Source organism: Bombus flavifrons, chromosome 5, assembly GCF_040668555.2.
Source record: "Bombus flavifrons isolate JBK064 chromosome 5, iyBomFlav1_principal, whole genome shotgun sequence".
In the NCBI taxonomy this organism is placed as follows: Eukaryota; Metazoa; Arthropoda; class Insecta; order Hymenoptera; family Apidae; genus Bombus; species Bombus flavifrons.
This window is the reverse complement of record NC_138446.1, coordinates 9,561,464-9,588,461: the sequence shown is the minus strand read 5'-3', so window position 1 is coordinate 9,588,461 and position 26,998 is coordinate 9,561,464. Positions and strand designations below refer to the sequence as shown.

The window sequence follows — 26,998 nt, the reverse complement described above, 5'->3', positions numbered from 1 at the left end:
GGTAATTAAGTAAATAAAAGAGTTAATTTAGCTTATGTCCTTAAGCGGTCAAACAATTAAGATTATCAGAAAAATTAGAAAAGCATATTTCACTGTAGTTACTGTTTATTCCCTTCCTTTCTCCATAGGAGTTCTAGGGCTAAACTTACAGTTTTAAATGAACAAAAACTTCTGTTAAAACATATTGAGGAATTTGTTAACACTAAAAGATTATGTAGCATTTATAATCAGGTATTGATAGGTCTACGTGAAGACGATGGAAACGGATAAGACCAGTTGTTCTTTGATGAGTCTTCATTAGAGTCATGGTGAAATTCTGAAGGCTCGTGTGACGTATATCCTCGATTTATCACACCTTGTGTCTCTTCCTTGATATCGTGTCTATTTTGTAGCTTGGAAGACAATTGACTGAAAGGACAAAAATTCCAGATCTATGCAATAAGTTCTAAATCGCTATACTCAAGCCTGCTGCTGATTAATCCAACATATCATATAATTAAGCAAACATGAATTAAAATAGAACCTTATTATACGATCACCAAATGAATCCTCGATTTTAGGTAATCTTCGCCTGACGTTCCTCGTATCGAAACTCTCTTCTATGATAACGTGTCTGTCGTACGGCGTATCGTAATCAACTTCCAATATCGTAGAGAACTGATGAGGAAAAATCATTTCTATCGCCGTAATCACCACTCCAGTGAACATACATCCAATACCTAAAAGAATTCACTTCCTCAGGATCCAATTTTTCCTTTTTCATCATACATTCAATTCAAACAACATTTCATTTTCAGGCATTTAGATTTAAAACTGTAGATCTTCTTAACTTAGATTTTAGACTTTAGAGTCTAGAAGACAAAAGTACTAACCAGCTAACAATACAAGCCAATAATTCCATCCCAAATTAAAAGCAAGAATGGAACCATCGATATGTGCAATGAGAGGCTCGCAAGGTAAAAGTGCCCAGTAGATTAAATTGGTCAGAAGCATACATATCCCGGTGAAGATCATGCCGTAAGCGCCATACCGTGGCACTATTATTAATAACAGGTTCATCATGGCCCAAGAAGTAAAGGACGTCCTAGAAAGAAGCAATTAGTCAACGTATAAATAAAAACGAAAGATACAGTCAGGACAGAAGAATGAATTAAGAGTGACTCAATGGCAAAGGTATTTTCTCGAGGCATACCAGAGCATTAGCGACGCGTAGTAGCCAGCCTGTCGATATTTGCTTCCCCAGGAAAAGCCTTCTTGATGAAGGCTGAAGTATTCGGCTAGAGAAACTATAGGAAACGGTGCACCCTGATTCAATGCTTGCTTAAAGGCACTCGTCATCTCTCCTGTACTCCTCCACCAGAATCTTTCGTTATACTCCACGTCGTCCATTGGATTTTCGCTACTTGGTAGCACTTTATGTGGAAATTATTAAAATAATGAAAAGAGAATAACTGAAATATTAAATAGCGTTATATAAGAGCATTAATTTAAGATGCATCAAATTGTATTTGAACCCATTTTCTAACAACTGAAGCAAGTCATTTGTAATACTGTTTCATAATTGAGAAAGTGACCTCGAGCAGACAATTGATTTTGGACGCACAATAGGCGACTGGCGGCAGGTTTATTATAGCAACTTACGCCTGTAGGTGATGTTTATATGCATCAGACCGATATATCCTCCGATTTCCGCAGCAGTTTTCTGTCTCGAGAATGCACTGTATGTGCTAACAATGGTCGCGGAACTGGTGTGCCAGGATGATCCATATTGAGCGACTGTAATCATATAAAAGGAATCACATACATAGATATACATATAGTTCAATAGAAAAGGTCAGTTAATTGCGAGCAAAGTGGACTACACAAACCTTGGATCGACGCTCCAACGAAAAGGCTCAATGTCACCGTGAGAAACGTGCTAATACGCTGTCAACCATAAAAATTTGTAATTATATCAGTAACCACATAACTAAAAATTATACTCATAATTATATCATTAACTAGAGAATTAAACTTTAAATTAGAGATAAAAAGGGATTAAACTTTAAATTTGGGATAAATAAGGGGTAAAAGGAAGAAGGAAGTACTGACCTCCTTTCGTATTCCAGGAAATATGACAAGAAACGCGGTAAAGATGGTGCCGAATATAACAAACACAATCACTAGAGGAACATCTCCCGTGACAGGCGTACGATTACTATAGCTATACAACGTGGGTCCTCCGTCTATACGGAAAGCGTCGAACCATCCCTTCATCTTTTTAATCGAATCTTCGAGTTCCCTTCGACCTTCAGGGAACCGGCCAGTTCCGGTTCTCCTTGCAGACCACTTGGCATCAGTGGCTTTCCCTGAGCATCCATCGAGTATAAATGTAACAGAGAGCAAATCACTGTGAAATTTACCCTTCTGCGCTCTTTATTTTCGAATCAAACGTTTCTATTCTTGGAAAATTTCTTATATTCGAGTTTCTCTTGGGAAAATTTCTTAAAGTATGAAACAATCACGTGTGACTTCTCGTTTCAAATTTGTCTTACAGATTTTCTTAAAACACACAAAATCCTTTTTTTCAGTTCAAACCAAAGCGAAATTAGGATCACAGTATAAGTAATAGGAAACAGTATAAAGTCAAAGTTTCTAAGAATTTGTGTACCTTAGGTCGCCACGCTCTGGCTACCAGCACCCAAGGACGATTATTGTGAAAGAACGATGCACGATACGGGCACCTGCACTGCGAACATGGAAGGTTCGAAGGCAGCTCGAACACTAAGAGCCACAGTAGGTTAACGGGTCTTCGAAAGCGATCTCCAGGCATGGAGTAGAGGGGACTGAGAGTCTTAATGTGTTTAAGAGGGGAGCATGAAAGAGAAAAAACGGACCAGGTGGGGCTGGCTAACTCTCGAAGGAGTCAGCCACCACCTAGTCCAAATAGAGGAGGCGAAGAGAGACAAAAGGTGTTCTCGATCAGCTGAGCCAGGAAAACGCGGCTCAGAGCGAGAGGTGCGTGTCTGGCGCGTTTTATTTCGGCGGATCGGCGATCGATGATCCCGGATGACGACACGAGACGTGACACGTGAGCGTGGATCGCGTGGCATGCTTGATGGCACGCGGGCGACTTCGACGCCTGCACAGACGATGACGCTTGCACCTCGATTCCCGGGGAATTTTTTTCATGCTTCGTCACACGTACACCTGAAATAAATTCTGGTTAAGAAGAAGAATATTTAAATGAATTTATTCGGAGATGCGAATATAATGGATTATGTAATGGATTGCATGGTTGTTTATTTAAGGTATGATTGTTTATTATTAAGAATAACGTTAAAAATGTATTACTACTTTGTGTTTCGTCACATGTATGCTTAAAATAAGTTCTGATTAAGAAGAGGAATATCTAAGTGGACTTGAAGATGAGGCTATAATGGATAATGTAATGGATTCCATGGTTGTTCATTTAGCGTATGAGTATTTATCATTAACAATAATACTAAAAATTTATTATTATTTCGTGTTTCTTCACATGTACGCTTAAAATAAGTTCTGGTTAAAAAGAGGAGTATTTGAGTGGATTTACTTGCAGACGTATCATTAGTTGATGCATTAGATTTTTAGGTTGTTAATTTAAAGAGAATATATGTTTATTAATTGATCATAATCTTACTATTAATGATAATATTAAAAATTTGTTATTACATGTTATGACTAATCAAAACATGAACATGGTTTTCTTGTAGAAGTTTACATGTAGAAAAAGTGTCATGAAAGTTACTGGAAATAAATTTTGCATTTCTGTAGAGAATTAAAAATGTAATCTATTCTCCTTAAACGATTTTTTAATGCATAAATGTAAAAGAAACTTCTAAAAGAAAATATAATAGCATTATTCCACAAATTTTTGAATGTTCTTATAAACCTGGAATAATGAGACAAGTGAGTAGGAAAGTAATATTAAAAGCCAATGAACAATAAGAGCGATAAGACATGCAACAGTTAATTGAGTTTCTGGGGTAGTTGAGAATGTGTAATGATGTTACTAGATGATCTGCATGAGACTATGATGATTAAACAGAAAGAAAGCAACGTGGATTTAGTCTCATCCTGCACGTCAATTAAGTAACGTTCATGCTTCAAGTTCAATTAGTTCAGGAGGAAAGAGGCACTCTAATTACTTTATAATTATAAAAAATGAAGATAAACGGTGTCATATACATAAATATATATGTAACTGGATTTCAGGCGCAATTAAAGCTAAGAATCAGTATCGTAGACGTCCAACTAGCAGCATTTAACTATTAAAGGAGACTACATTCCAAAACTACATACTCATTATCCAACGGAAGGTCAGTATCATTCACTTCATCAGACTCGTTCAAACCCACTATCCTTCGTCTTATATCTTCCACTAATTTATGTTCTATTTCAGGCTCATTCTTATTATCCTGAAATTATAATAGATAGCGCTTGTTAAAGTAATAATATGGAACGTTTAATAAAATTCGTAGGCAATTACGGTAGTGTCTATTTATGATTTTTACGTAATTAGTTATAACTTTACTTATTTGTCTACGCTATATTATTAGTTAGTATATATTATTCTCTTTATTCATTACTTCTGCTGGTTCATTAATTCTTTAGAAATATGTTGCATTATGTCTTCTTTATTCAGATACATAATTAATAACAGCTTAAAAAACAATCATTTATATTGATAAATTTATTTATCACAAGAACATGGCATAAATAATCAGGTATATTTTAAGGTAAATTTCAAGCTAAATTTCAAGGTATATATTAAAAATAACATCTGTAATCGTCATCTTTCTTTGTACTTAATTTGTAAAAGTAATTACTTTTCATGGCTACGTATGAGACTTTTAAGACGTTTAAGCGACTTAACTCATAAAACAAAGATCTTTCCTACAATCTGAAAACTATCCTATCCTAACATGTACTGTCATGGAATAAAATTTCACCCCATACGAATTTCATTTTAATCTGATCGTCTCGCGATGGTACATCATAATATTACTTATAACTGTTGCAAACAATATCTAATACTAATATTTTAATTATCGTTTTACACTTTTATCTAATAGTAATAGAACCTGTATTCGTTTAACATCATTGATTTCTAAACTAAAAAGAATATTTTTACGCAAAACAACACCCATGACACAATTAATTTAATTAATTGTAATTTCGTTTAACGACAGCTTTTAAGTATTAAAAGGCCACTTATCTATAACAACAACGAAAAGGCTAAATCCAACACACTAACCGATCACCAGAATAATATTTCTAATCGAGCCATAGAAACTCGTCAACGCGGACAAGCTCTCGAACCGAACTCTCACCTGACTCACATCCTCCGCTCCGCAATAAAAGCAACCCACAGAATACTGGTCAACGGAGTTACTGGAACGTAAAATCCCGGATACGAGCTACCGTTTTTCATTCATACGGCTACGGCCAGGTGTCCACTCGACTGGTACTCGCACACGTAGCTTGATTATCACGCGCGACGTTCGTTTAGAAGCAAAGAGGAGGATCCTCTAGTCTGTGCCAAGAAGGTGGACCACTGGTGAGCGTGTGTCCGCGTCCGGTACCGGAAGCGTACACTTCGATCCAATCGTCACGACGTACACGATAGCGAGGTATGCGTCCAGGCTGGTCCATAGTGCCGGCAATAACTCGGCTGCTATTTCAGGAGATCTAATTCGAGCCGGGTGACGGTAAGCTTTTAACAGCAGCGCTGCTAGCATCATCCACCGTCGTCGCCAGTGCCACCACCACCACCACCACCTATGGCACCTCCACCACCACCACCGCCAAAGACGACGATAACCACCGGAACGAAGAGTCTGGTGGCAGAGAGGCTGGTGCTCGCGCAGTCTCCCGTGCGCGCAGTTCCTCAATACACCGACACTGTTCCTCTGATCCTTCAAGGTAAATCATATATTTCATCGTTTTTTAATTAAATCACGTCGATTAAGCTATGGTTATAGTGGGGTATTCCGATGAACTGTAGTTTCGATGGATATGTCAGAAAACTCAAATTCAGAATGTCTCGTATAACGCGCGTAACATATTTGGAGAGGATTTCTAGTCACTCGATACATACAAACCATGTGTCGCTTTTTGGAATAAGATTTTTACGTTTTGTGGCTCGTGAAAGTATTTGAATACATCAGAGCAATCGAATAGCAATTTAGAATGATTGGGATAATATATTTAGAAAAGGTTTTTAATAGCTTGGTGCATATGAACCACGTGTTGTTTTCTGAAATAAGATTTTTACAAACGCTCATAGTTATCGTAGAAAACTTTCATGTACATGTACCTGACTAGAAAGACTGCATATCATTGTGTTTATTATAGCATTTACACGTTAATTAGTTAGGTCCATGTATACTTAACAACGCTTACATATGATTGCAAAAGTTTGATACCATGAACATGAAATGTAGAACTTGATGAAAAATTGCTTTATTAGGAGATACAATTTTTTTTTTTTTTGTAACCATTGTATATTTAGTGCAAATGAATTATCCGTTATATTAATAAGCCCGAATATTCAAAGGGAACATCACTTAACGCTTATTATACATATATTTAATATGGCTATCTTTAATATGGCTATTCATACTGTATACTGATTTTTTTACTAAATATATGCTTATAATAAATATCTTGTAACTTATATATATATATATATATACAGTTTCAGATTGATTTCAATTTTATAGTCACGATAGTCGTGTGTCATTACAGTGTCAATGAAATTTCAAAATGTGTTACGTAACGTACATAACATATACATGAAAGTTTCCTGTGGTAAGTGTTCAGATACTTTTAGCGGCTACTGTATGCATATACAATGATTTTTACGAATGTGTGCATTTCGGCCTTCGAATGTTTCATTTGTCAGAACACGCGTTTATTGTAACTATAGCCTTATTCGCTCTTCGTCGTCAATCTTCTTAAATCGTCAAGCTTCCTTCCCTCTTTTTACTCGCTGTTAGAGAATGAAGTATTAAGAATAAATAATAGTTGGTTGTAAAAGAGAATCGTAAAAGGAAGATGAGGAGGAAGACAGGGAATTTGAATAGAGAATTCGTGTTTCAAAAACCTGAGTTTTAACGCGAACGAAGAACTGCCAAGAGAGACACGTCATAGCATTGATAATGATTAAGTTGTGCTACAACGATCGAAGATTGTTGGACGTATGCCCCTTAAGTTGACTCGATTCATGTACGTCGCCAAAATCGGCCAGCTTTCAAGCAACAAACTGCTCGCTTGGCAGACGTCCACGAGGAACGTGTGGACCGCGATCGCCTCGAATTTGATCGCCTGGTATCTCGCGCGTTTTGGAACAGAAGGTCGTAAGACACATAGACGCATATTTTGCATAAATGTAAAATCGTTCGTTAAAGCTTAACGAAGACCAATCAAGCTTTCTTGAGGTGGACATTAAAAAATTATTTATTTCGAGTGGCTGAAATTCAGTGGCTTTCTAATCTCTAGGAACTTGATGCCTTCTTGACCAACGAATAGCAGTTGTTTCGATGAACTTATAATAGATGGAAGCGATACAGTGAATGTATGAATCATAAAATCGCTTAGTGATTAAAGTTTACAACTCTCGACGACTGTGACAATTAATTTGAGACATAGTAGGTTTCATAAGGAGCTCGATGTTAACTCAGAATCAATTCTTTCTTTTTTAAATGTGAAACTTTTTAAATGTCATAATGATTATGCTACACTTTCAATATTTTATGTATTTCTGTATGTTTCTGCGTCTTTTAATTTTCCACAAACGCGTCGATCATCCGCAATCTATTTATCATACCACAATGTTACTTCAATTTCTTTTATTTAAAAGAATACTAAGCGAATCCTTGGGATTCCTTTTCGTAATAATATTAAAAAGATTCGATAATATATTTCAATTAATCGAAGAAAAAATTATAAATGATAGATACTTTCGCTAACGCGACAAACCACAGAAAAAACTTTAATGGGCTTAACTATGTTTTATGACCTTACTGTATCGTCTTGCCATATCCATCTATTATACCTTTCTACATTAATAAATGAAACAGACATGAATTAAGTAGGAAAATATTTTGAAAAAAACTGAAGGCAGGGAGACGTCTACCACGGTGAAACTTCTCAGAACTATTTATAAAGCACACGGCCTCGTGGTAGAACGCGGTTGCCTATCATGGTCGTCCCGCGTGCAAAGCAAACTGACCGGAACTTTCGCCCGCTTTCTCACCCTCGATCTTGCAGAGGCTTTGCAAACTTGATCTTTGCATAAGTAAATGATGTGCGTTTCGTAGATGATAGAGGATTCTCGCTGAGTAACGTCTTGCTTTAAGAGTCATTGACACGACCTTTTTTCTGAGCTTCTGCTGTTAGGAATGTATTTATGAATGTACGTATGGACGTATTAAAATACTGAAAGCTGGTCGAGACGAATGGTAAGTTCTACGTAAGTAGGTTTTTCGTTACCTGAAAAGTTTATTGTCTTCTGTAAATAGATAATATACTTTTCTTATGGCAAAAAGATTAGCAATTTATATGGAGGATTTAAGTTTGTTTGATTTAATATCCTAGTCTAGTTTGCTTTTAATTGAACGTTCTAAGTATTAAACTTATTGTTAGACGGTTAGTTGATTTTTATGGATAAGAAGCTTTCTTTGCAGGAAAATAAGTATTTAACAATCCATAAACAGGTTTTAAGGTTTCGTTAATATTCTAATTTATTTTAATATTCGTGGTACTTTCTAAATATTAAAGTTATGATATTGGCTCTTCCGAATAGGAAGTGCATTATACTGTTTAATCTATAATCGATAACATCGTGGTGTTAGATTTTCTTAGATTTTCCCTAATGTATCCTTTTATAGTGCAGAATTATTGAAAGTCGACGTTTGTGCGTAGGTTTCTTGTTATTCGCAAAATTAGCCTTCGGTGGTTGGATATTACCCAAAAATTCATTATACTCAATGGATATTTCTTAAATGCTTGAAACGAATATTTTGCAATTTCTCAATCTCTTATCTAAAAATTGAATCCCCCATTATTATCATTACTACTTATTCCTCTTATTATATTAATTTTATTCCATTAATTATTATGTTAATATTATTATTTCTACTTGTTTTTCTTTTATTATAGCTATCTGCAATTATACGCAATTGCAATGAGCTTTCACAAAGTCTATAGTTAGAAATTTGTCATACGAAACAACGATAGGTACAGAAAACATAGAAACTTGCACGTTCCTTAAAATACTCTTTATGATCACGTTGTGCGAACGTTTACTGTTCGTTCTCTGTCCCTTTGTTGCTATTCTAAGGTATCAACACGAGCATCTTTTCTGAGTGACTAAAAAACACTTCTCAAGAGATTGGAATAATGCCGGAAAGACATTTAGTAATAACACGCGGTTTTGCAGCTTTTGCGTTGATTTCTCAGCGAAAGAAGTGAATGAGTAAACGCTTTTGGATTGCGCAACGTTCACGGAAACGTTTATTATAGTACACAAAGCAACAACTCAACTGTTTGTTTAACTCTATTTCCAAAAGATTCGCAGTCAACAGTGATACGAGCATAACTGAAGACCGAAACACTTCTATTACCATCGATTAAAGAATTCTTAAGCATCCTGATACAATGTACGTATCGTTTCTCGTTGCTCCATTTTCATAAATATTAATTTCTATCTGTTATATTTATTTCTACTTGTAAATTTCGACTTGTTTTATTCATTTCTATTTATGTTTATTTATTTTTCGCCTTATTTATAATTCGCTCGTTCTCTTCCATTCTATAAGATATTTTATTACGTCAACATTTTTCGAATGATATAATAAGCAAATAATAGTCGAACGTATACGTTCGTAATATGAGCCTCTCAAAATCCAAAGCAATCAATTTCACTTTTTGTAAATTTCTCGATATTATTAATAGATAATATAATTAATGTTCGATTCTCGAGAAACCAGTGATCTCCTTCCATAAGTTTATTTATCACAAGGATATCACACGAATAATAATAAATTCGAAACATTAACATCATACCTCTATACTTTTTAATTTACGTAACTAACCAGTGCGACTTCTGAATAGTTGGTATAAGTGAAAAAATTAATTGAAACTAATTGAGCGCAAGGTTTAAACTTCGAATGCTATGAAACTATTTCGTGTGGCATTAAACGAGACGAAAAACGTTCTAGAAACGATCGAGACAGCGGAATAATTTACGAATCACGATTCCAAATATGTAATCGGTATACTGTATCGGGAGCATAGCTTGCATAGAATCGGCCACAGAGGACTTCCTAATTTCCGTATTCGCGAAAACGGGTCAAAGCTATTTTCGCGCGAGGCCTGTCGTGTTCGAAACAGCCGCCAACGCTTCTCTGCCATCGAGAAATGCACCAGACTAGACCTAGAGTCGTTCATTTAACGTTCTCGACCTGGACGCGATCGCATGCGGTTCATTTTCGCGGAAACGCTGGATCGGGAATCCTGAAAACGCGCCGGTTACTATACTCACGTCCAATGAAAGTGGCTCAATGTCGCGGTTAAATAAGAACTGAGAGACGAAAAGTGGCGAATTCTTCGTCCTTTTTCTTTCTTTTATCGTGAAATAATCGGAGAAGAATAAGGTGATTACAGAAACTTTTTGTGACAAGAGTAGATTAATATTGTGAAATTGGGACAGAAGAATGTGAAAATTGTTGTTTTTGAAAAAATTGTTTGAGCAAAAATATGAGATAATATTGTGACTAACTGGAAATCGACTGGAAAGGGGTATTAATTTTCACGTGGAGAAGGAAAAGGTAATTAGAGAAATTTTCTTTAGCAAAAGTAGGTTAATATCGTGAAAATGGGACAGAAGAATAAGGGAACTTTTGTTTTCGAAAAATTTGTTTGAGCAAAAATATGGGATGATATTGTGACTAACTGGAAATCGACAGGAAAGGGGTATTAATTTTCACGTGGAGAAGGAAAAGGTAATTAGAGAAATTTTCTTTAGCAAAAGTAGGTTAATATCGTGAAAATGGGACAGAAGAATAAGGGAACTTTTGTTTTCGAAAAATTTGTTTGTGCAAAGATATAGGACAATATCGTGATTAATTAGGGATTGAAGAAGAAAAGATGAAAATTTCTGTTTTTAATGTGGAGAATTTGGAGAAGAACGAGATAATTGTGAAAGAGTATTAAAGTAAAAATAGATTACTTCGATATTGTGAAATTGGGACAGGAAACGTCGAAATTTCTGCTTTTGAATAGGGTTTGAGAGAGGAAAAGTGAACATTCGTTCTGCTTTAACGTAGTTTAAATGTTGAAGAAGAACAAGGTAATTAGAAATTACGTATTCAAGTAAACTAGATTAATATTGAATAGGATTTGAAACAAGAATAAAGTGAAAATTTCTGTCTTTATCTTAGAAAAGTTAGAGCGGAACGAGGTAATGAGGAAATTAGGCAAAAATAGATTAAGATCGTAATTGAATAGCGCGATTGGTAAAGAAAAGGAGAAAATTTCTTTTATTCGCGTGGAGAAGTTCGAAAGTAAATAACTAATAAAACACAAGCAAAAGAAATTTATCAAAGTAGAAATAAATTAATATCGTAGTTGAATAAAAATTTCAAGAGCAAAAGTGTAAGATTCCGTTCTAATGCGAGAAAGTTCAAACGGAGCTAATAACAAAACTCGAAACGATAAATCACTATTATTTTTAGAATTCAGATAAAGATCAAGAAACAAGACAAGATAAATTGAAATTTTAGTTGAATGAAAAAATTTCAACGGAGAAATAAAGAAAGATCTTTTTTTAATATGAGAAAGTCGAAATAGAATTAACAAACAAAACTAGAAAAATCATCCAACTAAGGACGGATTGTTATTGCAATTAAATAAAAATAAAAAAATAATATTTAACCGAAAAAATACTTCAAATCGATAACAGAATAAACGTGAAATAGCAAATAAAAAGCAATATACAAATCTTTTTGTAATATGTAACAGATGTAAAATGAACGTTATAAAAAGAAAAAGAAATGAAGAATCATACTGTTCGTTCGAGTTCGTTTGTTATTTCATTGATTTATTTTTACTACGCTTGTAATACCTTACGAATATCGACAGCTCGCTTGAAGAACGATGTTTTCTTTGGGTTCCAGGCAGCCAGTCGAAGATCCAGAGGATCAAAATGTCGGAGGCGGAAGGTGAGGTCTTCTTTACGAGCTGGCGTCACGATCTTCTTTGAATATCTTTGGCCTACGATTATTCGAGTATCGTATGATAGATAATGAACGAGCGAAATTGGTCTACGTTAACTCAGGGAAAAATGTACGATGATCGCGGCTTCTGAATAAATACGATAGGGCGTACGATTGTCTGCAAAACGTAACATCATTAACGAAACGTTACTTCTTCTCTTTTCTCTCATCTTTGAATCCTGACATTCTTTTTTCAATTCATCACATTGAACTATTAAAGGACATTGTTTGCACGTGACTACTAAAAAAGGAAGGATTAAAAAACCGAAAGAAAGAAAATAAAACGAAGTACGTACATCTTTCTGCGATGTAACCATTGCTGTGTTTTCTGCCACGTTAACCCTTTAACAGTGTAGCCTCAAAAAAGTTCGAGAAAATCATCGAATACAATACTATATTTATTTATCGTTATTTAAAGCTGCAAAAAGTATTAGCACATTATTGTGTCTATTATAACATTCACGTACTAATTCATTAGGTTCAGGTTTATTAAATTTCATATTATTTGCCGATACTTTCGTGTAACTATAAAAATTTGACTGTTTAAGAATAAAATGTAGAGCCTAATAAAAAGAAAACTCTTTACTGGAAAATAAAACCATGTGCCAATACTTTTTTGTAACCACTATATCTTGATATAAATGAAAGGTGTGCAGATCCATTGTTGATAAAAAAACTGCTTCATTCTCTTCATCTGACACGTTCCATTTTAATGCCATTAAATTTTTCCAGATATTCAAAACGTCGTGGAGAACCATAATTTCCAGAACATCGTCGAGGGAGAAAGTGGAAAATCAAATACCGTGGAATATTTAGACACCTACGAGGATATCCCAAAGGAAACCGTAAAAGAATATCCAGAAGAGACCAAGGAGGAATTATTCAAAGAGGAAAAAGAGAAGGAGACGTACGTGGAGAACGAGAGGAAATCGATGGAAATAGAGAAGAAAGAGGCCGCACAACCAGGTTCGTGACGCACGGTAATTCGAGGATAGATGGATCACCTGTTTCGAATCGAACGAATCTGGCTCAACGCATTCCGTGGTTGTTAGTTGCGTGTGAAATGAAACGCGAAGCAATTTCAAGGATTGTTAAATCCTTGTGTTTTAGTCTGTTATCTTCTGACTAAACAATCACCTAACTTCGATTTAACAAACCTATATAATTGTTATTTTCTATCGATCTTTATGGTATAAAGAGCACTATGCTATGACCTGGATAAATTAGGCTAACTCTACTGGAAAAATTCATGACTTTATTTCACCACTTAATGCACATGCCTCTGATATATGTGGATCTATGTGTAATAGATTGTTTTTAGTCTGTCGATTATTTTATTCACTCATTTTCATGAATTTAAGGTATCTTATACTAAAATATTTTAATATGTATAATATAAAAGATATATTATACATTTATTTTCAGTGTTCCAGTGTCAATTAGCCATTATAAAGTATCAGTTAATTATTATAAAAAATTCGTAAATCGAAGAAAGATTTATACGTTAAGGAGCTAAATGTTATTTAATATAAATTAAATGCACCAGCTTTTTATCGCAATCCGAACACTTTGATTTTTAAGCTCTTTCAGATTAATCTAAATGTATGAATTCAAGAAACTTGAAATATCTTGATCAATGTAACCTGGTATTTACTTGACTTGATTCTCAAGTTTTTACACTCGTTCGCGTTCAACCAGTTACTTATTTCTTGACTATTTTGAACGAAGTAGTACGTGAATTTTACTAGACTGTAAAACTTAAAAAGAAACTAATAATTAGAAGTAGTATTTCTTATCTTCTCATAGAATTAGAATATAAATGAAAATCTTCATGTCAGCAACTATGATAAAAGGAATAAAATTATTGCAGTTTGATTTATCTATAATTTAGTAATTATAAATTAGATTTTGTCAAAAATAAACAGTTGTCCATTTACTTTTGAATAGTACCGTACATTTTATGCAAACTAGAATTGCTGTTATTTTAATTATGTTAATCACTGTACCATGGACACAATTAGAATCTACAAAATCTCTTTAGAACAACTCGCCGAATTTACAACTTCAAAATGAAACACCACAGAATAGAAATATGAAAAATCCTCTTATCAAAACGAAGATATAATTCTACTTTCTTAGTTATCGGTTAAGAAGAATCTCAACCAATGCCAACGTTATCTATAAAATTGGTGTAATAACGAAGAGGTTGATCCATCTGGCTCCTTACCAAAGAAGCTAACCATCAATAAGACCCATAAGTAAAAACCTACTCTCCTTACATATATCTACAATATCGTCTTCGTATCAACTTTTACAAATCAACCCAAAGAAACGTCTTCTTTTTAAAGAAGAAAAACGTGAAAAGGAACGAATGATGGAGTATCGAACTGGTTTGAATTTCGAATTAGCTGCTCATATGGGGCCGATCTCTCGTCTCGCTGCGCGGCGTCGTTCACGATTCGTCAGGGCTCTCTCTCCTCCGGTGGGCAGGTCCGCGAGGCGTTGAACGAGCGACCGAAAATAAATCCCCGCGGAGAATCCCGTGGCTTTTAAATAAAGCGAGCGCGACTGCCGGTCAAGCTAAGCGGCTCCTCCTCGCGAAAACGCGTTTCACGCGTTCCTTTTGCGTCTCGAGCCAACACACACCGACTTATTCTACTTCCACACGACTCTTGATTCTCTCTGGTCTCGCTAGAAAAATCAACAAATAAGAAATATCAAATACCCTTTCTAGTGTGACCAAAAAAAATCATAGTAACGAAAGACAACGTACGTAAAAAGTATAACAGAAAAATAAAAAGGTATCAGAGACGAGAGAGGTAGATATTCCTTCGTGTATCGTACTTCCTCGTGTACCTTTAAAACCAGTTAACATCTCTAAACGATAGAAAAGATTCAATGATGAAAAAAGTACATCTCCTCTCGTCTTTCGTGCTTCCTTGTGTATCGTCAAATAAACCTAGAATATAAAAAGGACACAAAGATGAGAAAAATAGATCTTCCTTCGTATACTGTCAAAAAAAAAAAAAAAAAGGGGAATCAAAGATGAGAAAAATAGATCCTTCGTGTATCGTGCTTCCTCGTGTGCCGTCTCTGCGCTGTGTGTCCTCAGGTCGTCTCTGGGTTCAACCCTCGTCTCGTGTCGTTTCTTTTTCAGCGAGTTCGAGCACCGTGGACAACGACGAGAAAATCAAACGAGAGGAAACCTCGACAAGAAAAGAAGGGACTGTGACAAGTACCATCGATGGACGAAACGAGAACCAGCCAGTCGGTGAGTGGAATTCATTGCCGCTACTGGTAGAACGTCTGCGCGCGGCTCTCGAGCTCTCCCTAGGGGGTCGTCGCGAGGACGAACCACCAGCGCTTCCCGAAGACTCTGGCGTCGACTCCGAAGAGGACTTCCGGATTCGTACTTCCATGGAACAAGTTCTGGGCAACTGCAAGGAACCAGAATTGAAGAAAGACTTGAAATTCCTCGAAGATTTGTTACTATCGGATATACAGACTGCTTTGTCCCGTCTTCGAGAGACTTTAGAGAAAATCGACGTGAATGCGCTCGCGAGACACGGCGCAGCTTCTGATCCTACGAGTAAATTGCAGTTATTAAGGTTGGTATCTAGTTTATTGTCTAGACTACAGATGCCTGAGGAGACCACGGTGAAGACTCCTGTGCTTCCTTCGACGTCTTTGAGCAGGAGACGAAGAGGAACGAGACACACTATCGGTGTTTCTACGGAAGAATTGGCGAAAGCTAGGAAGTGGTTAGAAGAGGAAAGAAATAGTCTCCCTTTGGGAGAGATTTCGCCTGTTATAAAGGAACAGAAGGAACAGAATATATCTACGGTTAGTGCGATTGACAGAAAGCCGGAAGAAGTTCGCGATAAATGCACGAAAGACGCGATAAATCAAAGACAGTTACTAGAGGATAAGAATAAAGAAATTAGGGACAATAATTGTGTGTGTCGTGGGATTCAACAGGTGGATGCAGCTGATACTAAGACTGTTGGAGAGCTAAATATGTACCAGGCTCCGTATAGAGCTAACAATTATCAAGAGAAAGAGAATAACGAGAATATTATTGAAGATAGCGATGAAAGAAGTCGCGTAAGCAAATTGGCTGCTATTCTTCGGCAACGGGCTGAGTTAGCTTCAAGTAGTGGAAAATACGGGAATAGTAACAAATTTAGTGCAAAAAAGTCGAAGATCAAACGTGCGAACACTATTGATATTCCTAGTTACTTGAAGCTTCAAGCTGAGACACTTGGGCATGAAGCAACGGGCTGTTTGTCATTAAGAAAGCCAATTAGTGTTGGAGACAAATCATTCAATTCTAGCAATGTTACCGTTCCTACTTTTCAACCTAAGACAGAAAACGATAGAAAATTCCTGGCTTTAATTACTAAAAATAACGAAGCACCATCAGTTGCGCCAGTAGTTCCCTTCAAGACGTTTGGACGCACCATGGATATGTCGTCACTGACTAATGAAAACTGGAACAGTAAATTTTCCAACATTAAAACAACCTTTGATAAACCAACGATGAGTGAAGAGAAGGATAATAAACCTTCTTTAAAGTTTCGAGCTAATAAAATGTTCCCTGGACCGACTCAGGCACAAGTTTACTCTAATTCTACTCCAAATTATTCTAATTATTCTGCGCCAAATCCTCAGATGAAGATGGAGTCAACAGGTTTCAGGCATGCCCCTTCCTCTCCTTTTCGTAAAATAGAAAGACCTTCGCCAGGATCTCCATCCAAGGTTCCTCCATCCTATCATTGGTCAAAGAACGCTCCAGTACCAACAAACACACTGAAAGAAAAAGCTAGAATGATGTTTGATAAGGAAACAACGCAACAATCTCCGAAATTTTCTAGAGCCAATGTAGAGAAACCTAGTTTTCCTCGACCACCGTGGATAGAACACGAGAAAAACGAGAACAGAGCTAATAACACGGTTACAGAGAACGGTAAACTGGATTATCGATCTTTTTGCAAACAGTTCGCGCCATTCGTTGGAAAAACTTCCATAGAAACGATGAAACTCGAAGAACAGCGCCAAAGAGAACTGGCTCAACGAGACAACGTTACTGGAGTGGTGGATGGCAAGATTTCTTTCAAAGTAGTTCCAGACAAACGTGTTCAGACTCATGAGTATCCTCCTATGGAGCATCGAGGATCTAAAGACATATTCGAAGCGATAAAAACTGGAAAAGATCGTGAGAATCGATTTGGTGAGAATAATTTTGCAGATACTACATTGAGAGGTAGTTCATCAGTGGCCGTGCAAACTGGAATAAACGAAGAGCATCAGAACGAAGGTAGATCTTTCAGAGTGACGCCTAAAATTTCAAAAGGTCAGACCTTGGTTTGTAGTAACGCTGCTGTACAGACTTCTAACAAATTGGATAGACCAACGATATCAGTAAGTGATGTAGAAAGTGAAAAACAATGGAGACCTTTATTTTGTGAACAGTCGGACTCCGATCAGGTGTCTGAAAATCGTCAGAGATTTATTCTGGATCACAATCAGAATTATCATACTGTATCCAGTGGTTCTGAATATAATAATCCTGTAGTGATTCCTGGTGTACGTCAGATTCCTAGTGAGCAAGGTTTCAGAGAATCCTTGCCTTTTCAAGAAACGCAGAATTATGAGAAACAATTATCTGGAAATCCTGCGAATAGTTACGAGTCTGAAGATAACCAAAAATATTCTTCTGCTTTGGTTCCCTCTGTTTTGTTTAATGGTAACAATCCATCTGACGAAATATCAAATGCAACAGAAGAAAAGGAGGATCTTCAGAAAACACCAGATTGGCCTATAGAAAGTTCGACTTTTCCGGATGATGAAAATATTCAAAATCAAGATATTAGCCCAGATATTGGAGTGGTTACAAGATACACGTGTGCTATTGCAACGGTTGCATCGTCCGTGGATAGTCCTGAACCTCGATCAGAAGAAGTGGCAGTGGATTCTAGGACGTCTTCGTCACCTTCTCCTTCACAGTTTTCTTGGTCCAGGTCTAGACCACCAACTAACGAGACTATTGCTTCAGAGGATGAAATTCGTCGACATAACTTGCTGCAACAGAGCTTGGTTCGTCGCCTGCAGAATGAAATCACTTCTTTGAATGATCAACCTCATCAATCTTCTAATTTTGGACAACACCTGACTGTCAGTCAAGCTCAGACTAAATCCTCGAGTCAATCTCCTAATTTAGTTCCTCAACAACAAAATTGTAATCAATCAAACACTGTGTTGAATCATCAGCAACAGAGTTTTAATCAACCGAATATTGCATCCAGTTACCAGCAACAGAGTTTCGATCAACCAAATATTGCATCAAGTCATCAACAGCAAAGTTACAAGCAACCAAATATTCCATTAAGTCATCAACAACCTGTAAACGTGACTCAGAATGTGCACCATCCACAATCGACTTTTAATCAAAATATTCACCATCAACAATCGAATATAATTCACCAGGAACAAAGATACAATCAACCAGCAAACTTCGATCGACCAACAGGTTCCCAAGGACCAAGTCGATTTAAATATCTAACACCAGTTCCTCAGAAGAAGCCAGAGCCACCTCGAGCGCGTTCACCAGGTCCAGTGACCGTGAACAGGGTGGTTGCTTTACGGGAAGCTTACGAACAGGTACCAAACCCTCAATCGAAATCAATTCACAAGGAACGTTCTCCAGTTCCAAACGGAGCGGTACCAATCGACTCCAGTGACGAATATTTGGTATCTTGTGCGAATAAAACTTCTCGATCTATAGTGCTCTCGAAATCAGAGTCCTGGCACCAATTGGCTCTCTCCAATCGTTATCCTCGAGCACCTAAAATAAACACACCAGCATCAACATCTTCGTTTCAAAGCTCTCATCCAAAACCACCCAAACCAAAGTCTCCATCTTCTCAGAAATTGAGGTCCAAACAATTTGAAGCGTCGTCAATGGCAGACAGCGTCAGGAAGATGGAAGATAAGATCAGACAGTATTTCGATCAACCAGGTGATCATGTAGAATCGAAGGATTCTTTGAAACACAGAAGATCTCCTAGATTTGCGTCTAAAGGGATGGTTGGACTGTCTCGTAGTCGTACTATGCCTGGTTTATCTGATGAAAAATTGTGTCTTTCGATAACTACCCCTCAACAAATGCCATTACTAAACGTGAACACCGCAGATGTTGACAAAGTGTTCGACGATCTGTTCGAGGAAGCTACGAGGACGGATAATCAGTAATAAAACTGGTTTGAGTCTCTTCGTTTATTTAGCGTGACGTGTATTTGAGGAATACAGGACGTCATATTGGATCTTCTTCGATCCGCTATTTCTTGGTGCAGCTGGATGATTTGTTTTATACTAACGATTCTGGTTGTGGAAAAAATTCACGATTTCTAGTCGTCGATAATTGTAATTATCCTCCTATCTTAGGAGAAGATCTCTAGTATCGTGTCCGAATCTAAGGTTCGTCTTGGACAATTATCGATCTGCTCGCGACGTTGCAGAGTGTCTTTCATAAATTAAGAAATCAAAGGGAACGAGTAGAGAAAATGGATATAAAACTGTGTGAGGAGGAACAAGTGATAGATAACGTTGTAATATTTAATTGGCAGCGTTGCTTGTTGTGATGCGGAGTAGACATTAAGTGAAGCTTCGAAGCTACCAAAGGGAAGTTTAAGTGAAGTGACAAATAAAAATAACAGATCTTCATATAGAAACTTAAAAAGGAAACAACAAAAAAAAAAAAAGAAAAATTACTGAAGGCAGTGGATCTGCGTGGATTTTAATAGAGGAGATCAAGCCAACGTCGAAAGCCATACATACGTTAAAGTGAAGTGAGCATAAAAAATAATAAATACTCGTATAGAAATAAAATCAAAAAGAGGAGTTACTGAAACCAGTTGATCTATGCGCATTTCGACAGAGGAGATCAACTAACGACGAGAATTATACATAACTAATTAACAACATTATTTGTTGTGTATGACGCGACTTATAATACAGAGAAGACATTAAGTGAAGCTTCGAAGCTACCAAAGGGAGTTCAAGTGAAGTGAAAAATAAAAATAATAAATCTTCATATAGAAACTTAAAAAAGAACAAAAAAAAAAGAAAAGCAGTGGATCTGCATGAATTTGAACAGAGAAAAGATGAGCCAACGTCAAAGGTCGTTCGTCGAGGAAACAAGACTGAATGCTAAAATGATTATTGCTCGCGTGTTCAGCACGAAAAGGGGCGCGCGTTTTCTCATGGAGAAAGTTTCCTCTCTTGTTTCGCGTCGAAGAAACGCCCCATGTGCGCTTTTCACTCTTGTTTGTTTCATGTTTCATTTTTTTCTTAATTTTCTTTTCTTCTTTTCTTTTTCTTTTTTTGTTCTTCTTCTTTTAATAAGCCTCGAGTCGCGCTCTGCGCGCGAACACGTTTTGCGGACGGACGTTCAGAGTCGCTAGAAGGTCGTGCCAAAGCCCGAATAAAGCAGTGAGTCACAGCCCTTCTTTTGTTGATCCTTTTTTGACGCGCAGTAGCGTGTAGCTTGCACCAGCCGGACTGTGCACGAAGTTTGAATAGTAGCATACAGTGATGAACAAAATTGTTGGCACATAACATCCTATTTTCTATAAACTTATGTGTGAATTTGGGAAAACACGATTCTTTGCTCAACGTTCTTGTGAAATACGTTGCGTAACTATAGAACTAAAATCTTGAATACTGAAATTGTTACGCACGAGATGGAAGGTAGAACAGGGTAAAATCTGACCAAAATCGTGTAAATTATAGTTAGACAACAATTTCATTTTATTGTATCCTGAGCTCAATTTTTGTAAAATCAAATATTCTATTATGTCGGTGCTGTTGTTATAAAATAGAAATAAACTAGTTTCTATCCTTTTTCTCTTTCTTGTTTTCTTTAGTATATTGTTTAATCCATTGTTTTTGCGGGAAAAAAGAATAAATTGTTTCTAAATACGAAATATGTACTTCTTTCTTTATCACATTAACGTATAAGAGTATGTAACGCAGTATTCAAAAATTGAATGTTATTAAATGGTTTTATAATTACGAGATACACTATATGAGAAGTAGAGTTTGGAAACGGTTGATCAATTTAGAAGAAGTATTTTCATGTCAGAAGTATTTCAATATAAAATAGCTTATTTGATAATATTAGTTTGCATAACTAATGTCATTGATATAATTTGTAAAGGCAACTCGTTATACATTTTTTATTATTTTACTATTTTTTGCTATTTATTTTTATAGCACAGCTGCTTAATGAATTTTGACGATGCAACAAAAGAGAATTGAAATTGAAAAAGGAACCGTGAATTTTACAAGTTTACACAGAATTTTACAAGAAAATCTGGTTTGTGGTGATATTTTTGTTCATTACTGTATATTAGTACATCTAGGTGCAGTAGAATGCAAGAGGGGGACCTTGTCTGACTATTCACGTCCAGTTTTACTTCCTTTGACAGATTTTTGTTTCTTATATCCCACTTACTTCTTCGTCGAGTATTAATAACTGCCAAGTATCACCGTGTTACTATTTTAGTTGAGATAATTGATAGACAGTGGATCTTTATGCATACTTTTATGAACTAAATTGAACTAAAGAAGTAGAACCTAAATAGAGATCTGTCTTAAATACTATAATATAAATATTACAATGAAATATTCGAACGTTTAGTATATTTTTAAGTATTATGTGTATTTTTTTACAAAGTTTCTATAAATGGATAAACATCCATAGTCTAATAATTAAATTCCTAAAAAATTTATAGAGTAATTATGTACAGAAGAATATTTTTATTTGGCAAAAGAATTATTATTTATTGAGTCAATGCTTCCGTACAATTTATTATTAGATTTTGTACCAGTTTTCTTTTATTAAATTTTATACAATATTTTGTGTCCTATTTCTTCAGTGTATATCTTTATATAGTAGCTATCGAATTTAATTACGTGAAAATTCAATTTTAAATACTTGGACAATGTCCCCCCATAAAACAAGCGACAACACACACAATCCTGAAGCTGTTTGAAACTAACGAATCTAATTGCAATACAGTCAGAGAAAATTTAAAAGGATCAAATATGCACTTAGAAGCCTTAAAACAGTTTAATCTTGAAAATTAAACGATGATGGAAAAAAATACCGGAAGCTTGATGATCTTTAATTTACGCACGATTTATATCCTACACTCGACGCTTGGATTCTTGGCGGAAATGGAGAATGATGTCACATTGATTGCTGCATTAGCAGATCACAGAATCACGAGGAATATTACTAAATAGATAAATTGACATTCACTCTATTAACACTCGTGACTCGACATGCTTTCCTTTCTCACTTACTAATATAATTTACATGAATTAACTTAAACAAGAAATGATAACTACTAATTATAAATTCGTTAAATCCGGAATAAACTAAGATTCTACGCCGTGTGTCTACTGACAATAATCACGACAAAGAAAAACATCGTAAAGCTTACAGTAAAGTGAAAGGACTGAGAAAATATTTAAAGCTAATGTAGAATAGATCGACAAAAATGTAGAGTACTTTAAGAAAGATTCTTAGAAAACATACTTCTTTTAAGAAGACGTTACGAAAAGGACTGACTGGAAATTACAAAATTAATAAAAGTAATAAAAATTAATAAAATAAACATTGACAGATCAAGAAACACAATATCGGGTTCTCGTTTCACTTTTAAAATATTTTAAATAATGAAAAGAAAAATGAGTATTTAACAATTACCAAATACAAACATTTAAAATAAGATTCAAAGTAAAATTCCAAAATAAGATTTCAAGTTTTTAAAATAGAATTTAAAATAGAATGAAAAAGTGCTCTCCCGATGGATCTTCGATCAGAAAGTTCCAATAAATAACGAATGGCTCTTCGATTAACGGAGAAGCAATTCGTCCTCTATCGACACAAAAATAGCGTGCCCCGTACACGTGCATTTATTTGCAGATTGTAAATACAGAGAGAGAGAAAGAGAATCGGGAGACGCGCCAGCCAAGTTTCCAAGTCTTCATTCGCGGAATCAATGAGGAATTGCTTCTGGCGATTTCAATCTTTGCATTTTCGCGCCGGAAAAATATATACCGTTACATATGCGCATATATAAATCGCCACATGTTTTCCGTGTGTTCAAAACGCACACATACACCTACTCAAAAAGGTACGAGTGCGTTTGTGTGATCGTGTGTAAAATTTACGCACGAATACCCATTTGAGTTGAACTTTGTTTCGAGCTACCTATATCGAATTTGTGACCTATTTTGGTTGTTATATAATAGCTTTTGGCAAATAGAATGAAAAATTTCAATTCTATGGCGCGGAGATCATTATTCTAAAAATTATGCGTATACATAAAATGTACGCATACCGTACATTTTATTCGAACATATGTACGTTTTATTCTACTCGTTAAAAATTATACATTCGTATGAAGATTCACAGGAGGATAACATGAAAATTATATTATTGTAGATTTTTTTATTTTAATTTCACTTTACGATTCAATATAATTGACAATGCAAAAAATCTACTAGGTTCAAAATGTAAACATTCTAATAATAACGATGAGTTGAGAAAGTTTGGTACAAGTCAACGGTATGATTAAGACAAGCAATAGTTTAATATCTTCGATATTCTAATATTATGACAATATTTTGAACATATCGTTAAGCTCCAAGGTCAATAAAGACACAATTTTACAATAATAGTATTATAATATTTCTCTAAATAATTGTTAAAATAAATAAATAAAAGATGAATTCGCTAAAAAAACTGAAATTTCCCTTTAAAAGAGTAGCAAATGTGGCTTGTCAAGTGCTTCCTCTGTAATTTTCATCTATTATAAGAGAAAGTGACAAATTTGGTGTGCCCCAGAATGAACCTCAGCTCCTATTTGCATTTTATTTAAGAGTTTCGCTGCTAACTATCCTCACACGAACACAGAGAGTACACAATTTAGATTAGAAGTCTTTTAGTTTTACATTCAGCTCCACGTGTTTCTTGTTATTGGAGCGATTTCGTCATCGCCTCGTTGCGGCTCGAATCACGAAATCGGGAACGAAAGATGATTTTGTAACGACCGTGTGTTATAACAAAATGTTGTAATCTATCGTTTAAATCGTTAAATAGATTGGAAAAAGGAAAACAGCAACCTCGAATCGAGGAACAGCGACGAGGTTGAGAAACGAAAGTTTTAGTTGTTTTATTTTTTTAATTTAATTTTAAAATTATTTTTTTATTTTTGAATTTTGCCCAGTCCTAATAATAATTCTCACAAATGTAGCGATTTTCATTGACAAACTTTTTTAATTAGATATTAGAGAAATTAACATAAGATGGGATGACAGAATGCGTTTCAATGAACCCTAACGTTTTATGATTCATTTTTTTTTTTTTTTTATAATACGTCTTTAATTAAAATCACTTTATTCGTTTTTCAGCTCGTAAGAAGCCGCTATCACCGTTTGCCAAGTTTCGTGAACTCGACAGACAAAATAGCGCCGCCTTGTCACCCAGGTAATCGTTCACGAGAGTTCTTTATTTATATAATAGGTATTTTCGTTTTTACTATCAGTGAAAGAATGGATATTATTAGACAACTGGTTTCTCTATTTCAGTTGTACCACAAAAATATATGAAACCTATATTCCTTAGAATAAATTATTATTACTTAACTGTAATGACAACCAGAGTATTAGATATAATTTAAGATAGTAGGTTCATTTAAATTATAAAATTAATAATAGAAAAAGCTTATAAAAATTAGAAAACAAATATTCGAACAATTGTAGATTAGAATTTAAATATGGACTTAACAATTTCTAACTATAATTTGGAATTTTTAGATCAATATTCTAAAATCTTTCTAAGATATATCTTTATAGACATAATTTTCCATGGTTGAAACTAAACTCGATTTAAATTCTGTTTGCCTAGTTGTGGTCTTTAAAATATAATTTTACATAAAACTTTGCACTCTAGTACTGTTAAATAAAGTTGAAAATTAAGTCATAAGCAATCGTTCAGGCGCAATCTTCGCTAATTGACTTAATCCGCCATACATTTTATATTTATATGCACCTTCCATTTCTTCGAAAGCTTAACTGAAGGCTTTTCCTTCTATATTTAGTCCCGTAAAGTCACCGGCAACAGAGTTTCGATTCAAGTTTACCGAGCCAGCGGTGCGGGACAACGCGGTGCAAATAAAAGAGCGGCTACTGGCGTGGTGCCGTTCCAAAACCAAAGAGTACGAGGTAAATCCGCCTTGTAAATGGAGCTTCACACGCGAGAGCGTCTATGTTATTTACAGAAAACACGCGAATAATCAGACATCAATAGCCGAGAGAAAATTACGATGTTCGCAAAGTTAGCGAATCGTGTTGCATAGCTGCGTTTTCTATTGCAGAACGTGCAACTGGATAATTTCTCGACGAGCTGGAACAATGGATTGGCGTTTTGCGCTTTGCTTCATCACTTTAGACCAGACGCTTTCGACTATCACTCGCTACGGCCGGAGAACCGCAAAATGAACTTCGAGTTGGCGTTTACAAAAGCCGAGTAAACTTAAATTATTTTCTTCTTGCGGCTCTTACTCTTCTCTTCGTGTCTTTCTTCAGACTTTCTTTTTTATATCATCTAAAAGCTACTTTCCTGATTTTCTATAGTTTTTATGTAAATTATTTATTGTTCCATAGTTTTGACATGATATTTTGAAAAATATTTTTTGAATTTGAAATAAAATAGGCATTTATATCTATAAAATAAATGAAAATGTAGTGGAAGAAATTTAGTACATGTTGTATGACTTTGGGTAGACAATTGATTTCACTCAAACTTATAAATACTTCAACATATTAAATTGTATGTTAGATCTTAGAAATGTAACTTAGATCTTTATGATTTCTGAAAAATTCTTTAAGTACCACCAATGTTAAAGAGTGATTAAATGTTTGTAGTGAACTCGCCGGGATCGCACCGTTACTTGATGTCGAGGACATGGTGATGATGCGCCGACCAGACTGGAAGTGCGTCTTCACCTACGTACAGTCCATCTATCGCCGCTTCAAAGACGAGGATTAAGGACTTACTTTGACGCTTCTTAATGGCGTTCCGCAGTGCAAACCCGACATTCAACCGCCTAATACAATTCGCGGATCGCGAGTCCGTCTGCTGTTCATTTGAATAGATCATCAAGGAAACGGCGCATTCTCCAAATATGAAATGAGAAAAACGAAACAAGCTCAGGCGAAATCCTCGGGCGGAGAACAGTGAAGAAATAGAAAAAGTTCGCTTTTGCGCATCTGGCATTCAGCAACGCGTTCAGCAACATTTTTACGCACGACTTTCCTGGCAGCCTTCCAATGAATGTATAATTATTTTTACCGAAAAACGATGCAATAAATAAAACGGCTTCCTCGAACATGTAGTGCTGTGACTGATGCGTGAACAAAACACTACCAGTCATAACAAAAAAGAGAACTGATGTTATAGCATTGATGTTATCGATGGAATTCAAGGTCTTCTACGCCAAAGATTTATGAAATAAACATGTGATGCTAGCAATCTGCTCGATTAGTATCGTTATTTTTTTGTTAACGACGATGTAACACGAACCACGAATTTTTCAGATAGAAGGTAATGAAAGAAAATTTCAACT

General features: G+C 35.6%; 3 protein-coding genes and 1 long non-coding RNA gene across 12 annotated transcripts; 3 read left to right on the top strand and 1 right to left on the bottom strand.

Annotated features, from left to right (window-relative positions):
- Window positions 1-87: 87 nt before the first annotated feature.
- On the bottom strand, window positions 88-5,685 carry mol (dual oxidase maturation factor 1 mol). 2 transcript variants are annotated; one of them, XM_069113188.1, is made up of 8 exons: window positions 5,352-5,685; window positions 2,651-3,189; window positions 1,869-1,926; window positions 1,642-1,776; window positions 1,193-1,412; window positions 873-1,084; window positions 524-719; window positions 88-408 (listed from the first exon to the last, which is right to left on the bottom strand). In XM_069113188.1, exons 2-8 carry the CDS (start codon window positions 2,810-2,812, stop codon window positions 228-230), a joined length of 1,164 nt encoding a protein of 387 aa, XP_068969289.1. In that variant the 5' UTR covers window positions 2,813-3,189; window positions 5,352-5,685; the 3' UTR covers window positions 88-227. The 2 variants fall into 2 exon arrangements, with proteins under 2 accessions (XP_068969289.1, XP_068969288.1); XM_069113187.1 differs by lacking the exon at window positions 5,352-5,685 and adding an exon at window positions 2,092-2,348 and having other exon boundaries at window positions 2,651-2,760.
- On the top strand, window positions 3,183-4,671 carry LOC138179932 (uncharacterized). Its single transcript, XR_011173163.1, has 3 exons — window positions 3,183-3,290; window positions 4,234-4,337; window positions 4,421-4,671. It is a non-coding gene; the product is annotated as an uncharacterized LOC138179932 (long non-coding RNA).
- Window positions 5,686-5,728: 43 nt separating the features above from the next.
- Window positions 5,729-20,065, top strand: LOC138179899 (ankyrin-2). Of its 8 annotated transcripts, none has more exons than XM_069113156.1 (4): window positions 5,731-5,943; window positions 12,201-12,245; window positions 13,032-13,265; window positions 15,457-20,065. In XM_069113156.1, exons 1-4 carry the CDS (start codon window positions 5,802-5,804, stop codon window positions 19,548-19,550), a joined length of 4,515 nt encoding a protein of 1,504 aa, XP_068969257.1. In that variant the 5' UTR covers window positions 5,731-5,801; the 3' UTR covers window positions 19,551-20,065. The 8 variants fall into 8 exon arrangements, with proteins under 8 accessions (XP_068969258.1, XP_068969257.1, XP_068969262.1 ...); XM_069113161.1 differs by having other exon boundaries at window positions 5,845-5,943; window positions 12,201-12,369; XM_069113159.1 differs by lacking the exon at window positions 5,731-5,943 and adding an exon at window positions 9,594-9,683.
- Window positions 19,573-26,904, top strand: LOC138179921 (smoothelin-like protein 2). The gene is made up of 6 exons (XM_069113203.1): window positions 19,573-20,789; window positions 23,293-23,503; window positions 24,783-24,858; window positions 25,472-25,595; window positions 25,748-25,899; window positions 26,298-26,904. Exons 2-6 carry the CDS (start codon window positions 23,458-23,460, stop codon window positions 26,419-26,421), a joined length of 522 nt encoding a protein of 173 aa, XP_068969304.1. The 5' UTR covers window positions 19,573-20,789; window positions 23,293-23,457; the 3' UTR covers window positions 26,422-26,904.
- The last annotated feature ends 94 nt before the right edge of the window (window positions 26,905-26,998 follow it).

What these genes read in the sequence shown, in the direction of transcription:
- mol (XM_069113187.1), bottom strand. Translation starts at nt 2,256, where the DNA reads ATGAAGGGATGGTTCGACGCTTTCCGTATAGACGGAGGACCCACGTTG. An exon ending in TTCCTGGAATACGAAAGGAG is followed by an intron (nt 1,927 to 2,091) that starts GTCAGTACTTCC and finishes TATGGTTGACAG; the next exon opens with CGTATTAGCACGTTTCTCAC. An exon ending in CGTTGGAGCGTCGATCCAAG is followed by an intron (nt 1,777 to 1,868) that starts GTTTGTGTAGTC and finishes ATATGATTACAG; the next exon opens with TCGCTCAATATGGATCATCC.
- LOC138179899 (XM_069113156.1), top strand. Translation starts at nt 5,802, where the DNA reads ATGGCACCTCCACCACCACCACCGCCAAAGACGACGATAACCACCGGA. An exon ending in TGTTCCTCTGATCCTTCAAG is followed by an intron (nt 5,944 to 12,200) that starts GTAAATCATATA and finishes TTTGGGTTCCAG; the next exon opens with GCAGCCAGTCGAAGATCCAG. An exon ending in GAAAGAGGCCGCACAACCAG is followed by an intron (nt 13,266 to 15,456) that starts GTTCGTGACGCA and finishes TTTCTTTTTCAG; the next exon opens with CGAGTTCGAGCACCGTGGAC.
- LOC138179921 (XM_069113203.1), top strand. Translation starts at nt 23,458, where the DNA reads ATGTTTTCCGTGTGTTCAAAACGCACACATACACCTACTCAAAAAG. An exon ending in AGCGCCGCCTTGTCACCCAG is followed by an intron (nt 24,859 to 25,471) that starts GTAATCGTTCAC and finishes TTCTATATTTAG; the next exon opens with TCCCGTAAAGTCACCGGCAA. An exon ending in TTGGCGTTTACAAAAGCCGA is followed by an intron (nt 25,900 to 26,297) that starts GTAAACTTAAAT and finishes AAATGTTTGTAG; the next exon opens with TGAACTCGCCGGGATCGCAC.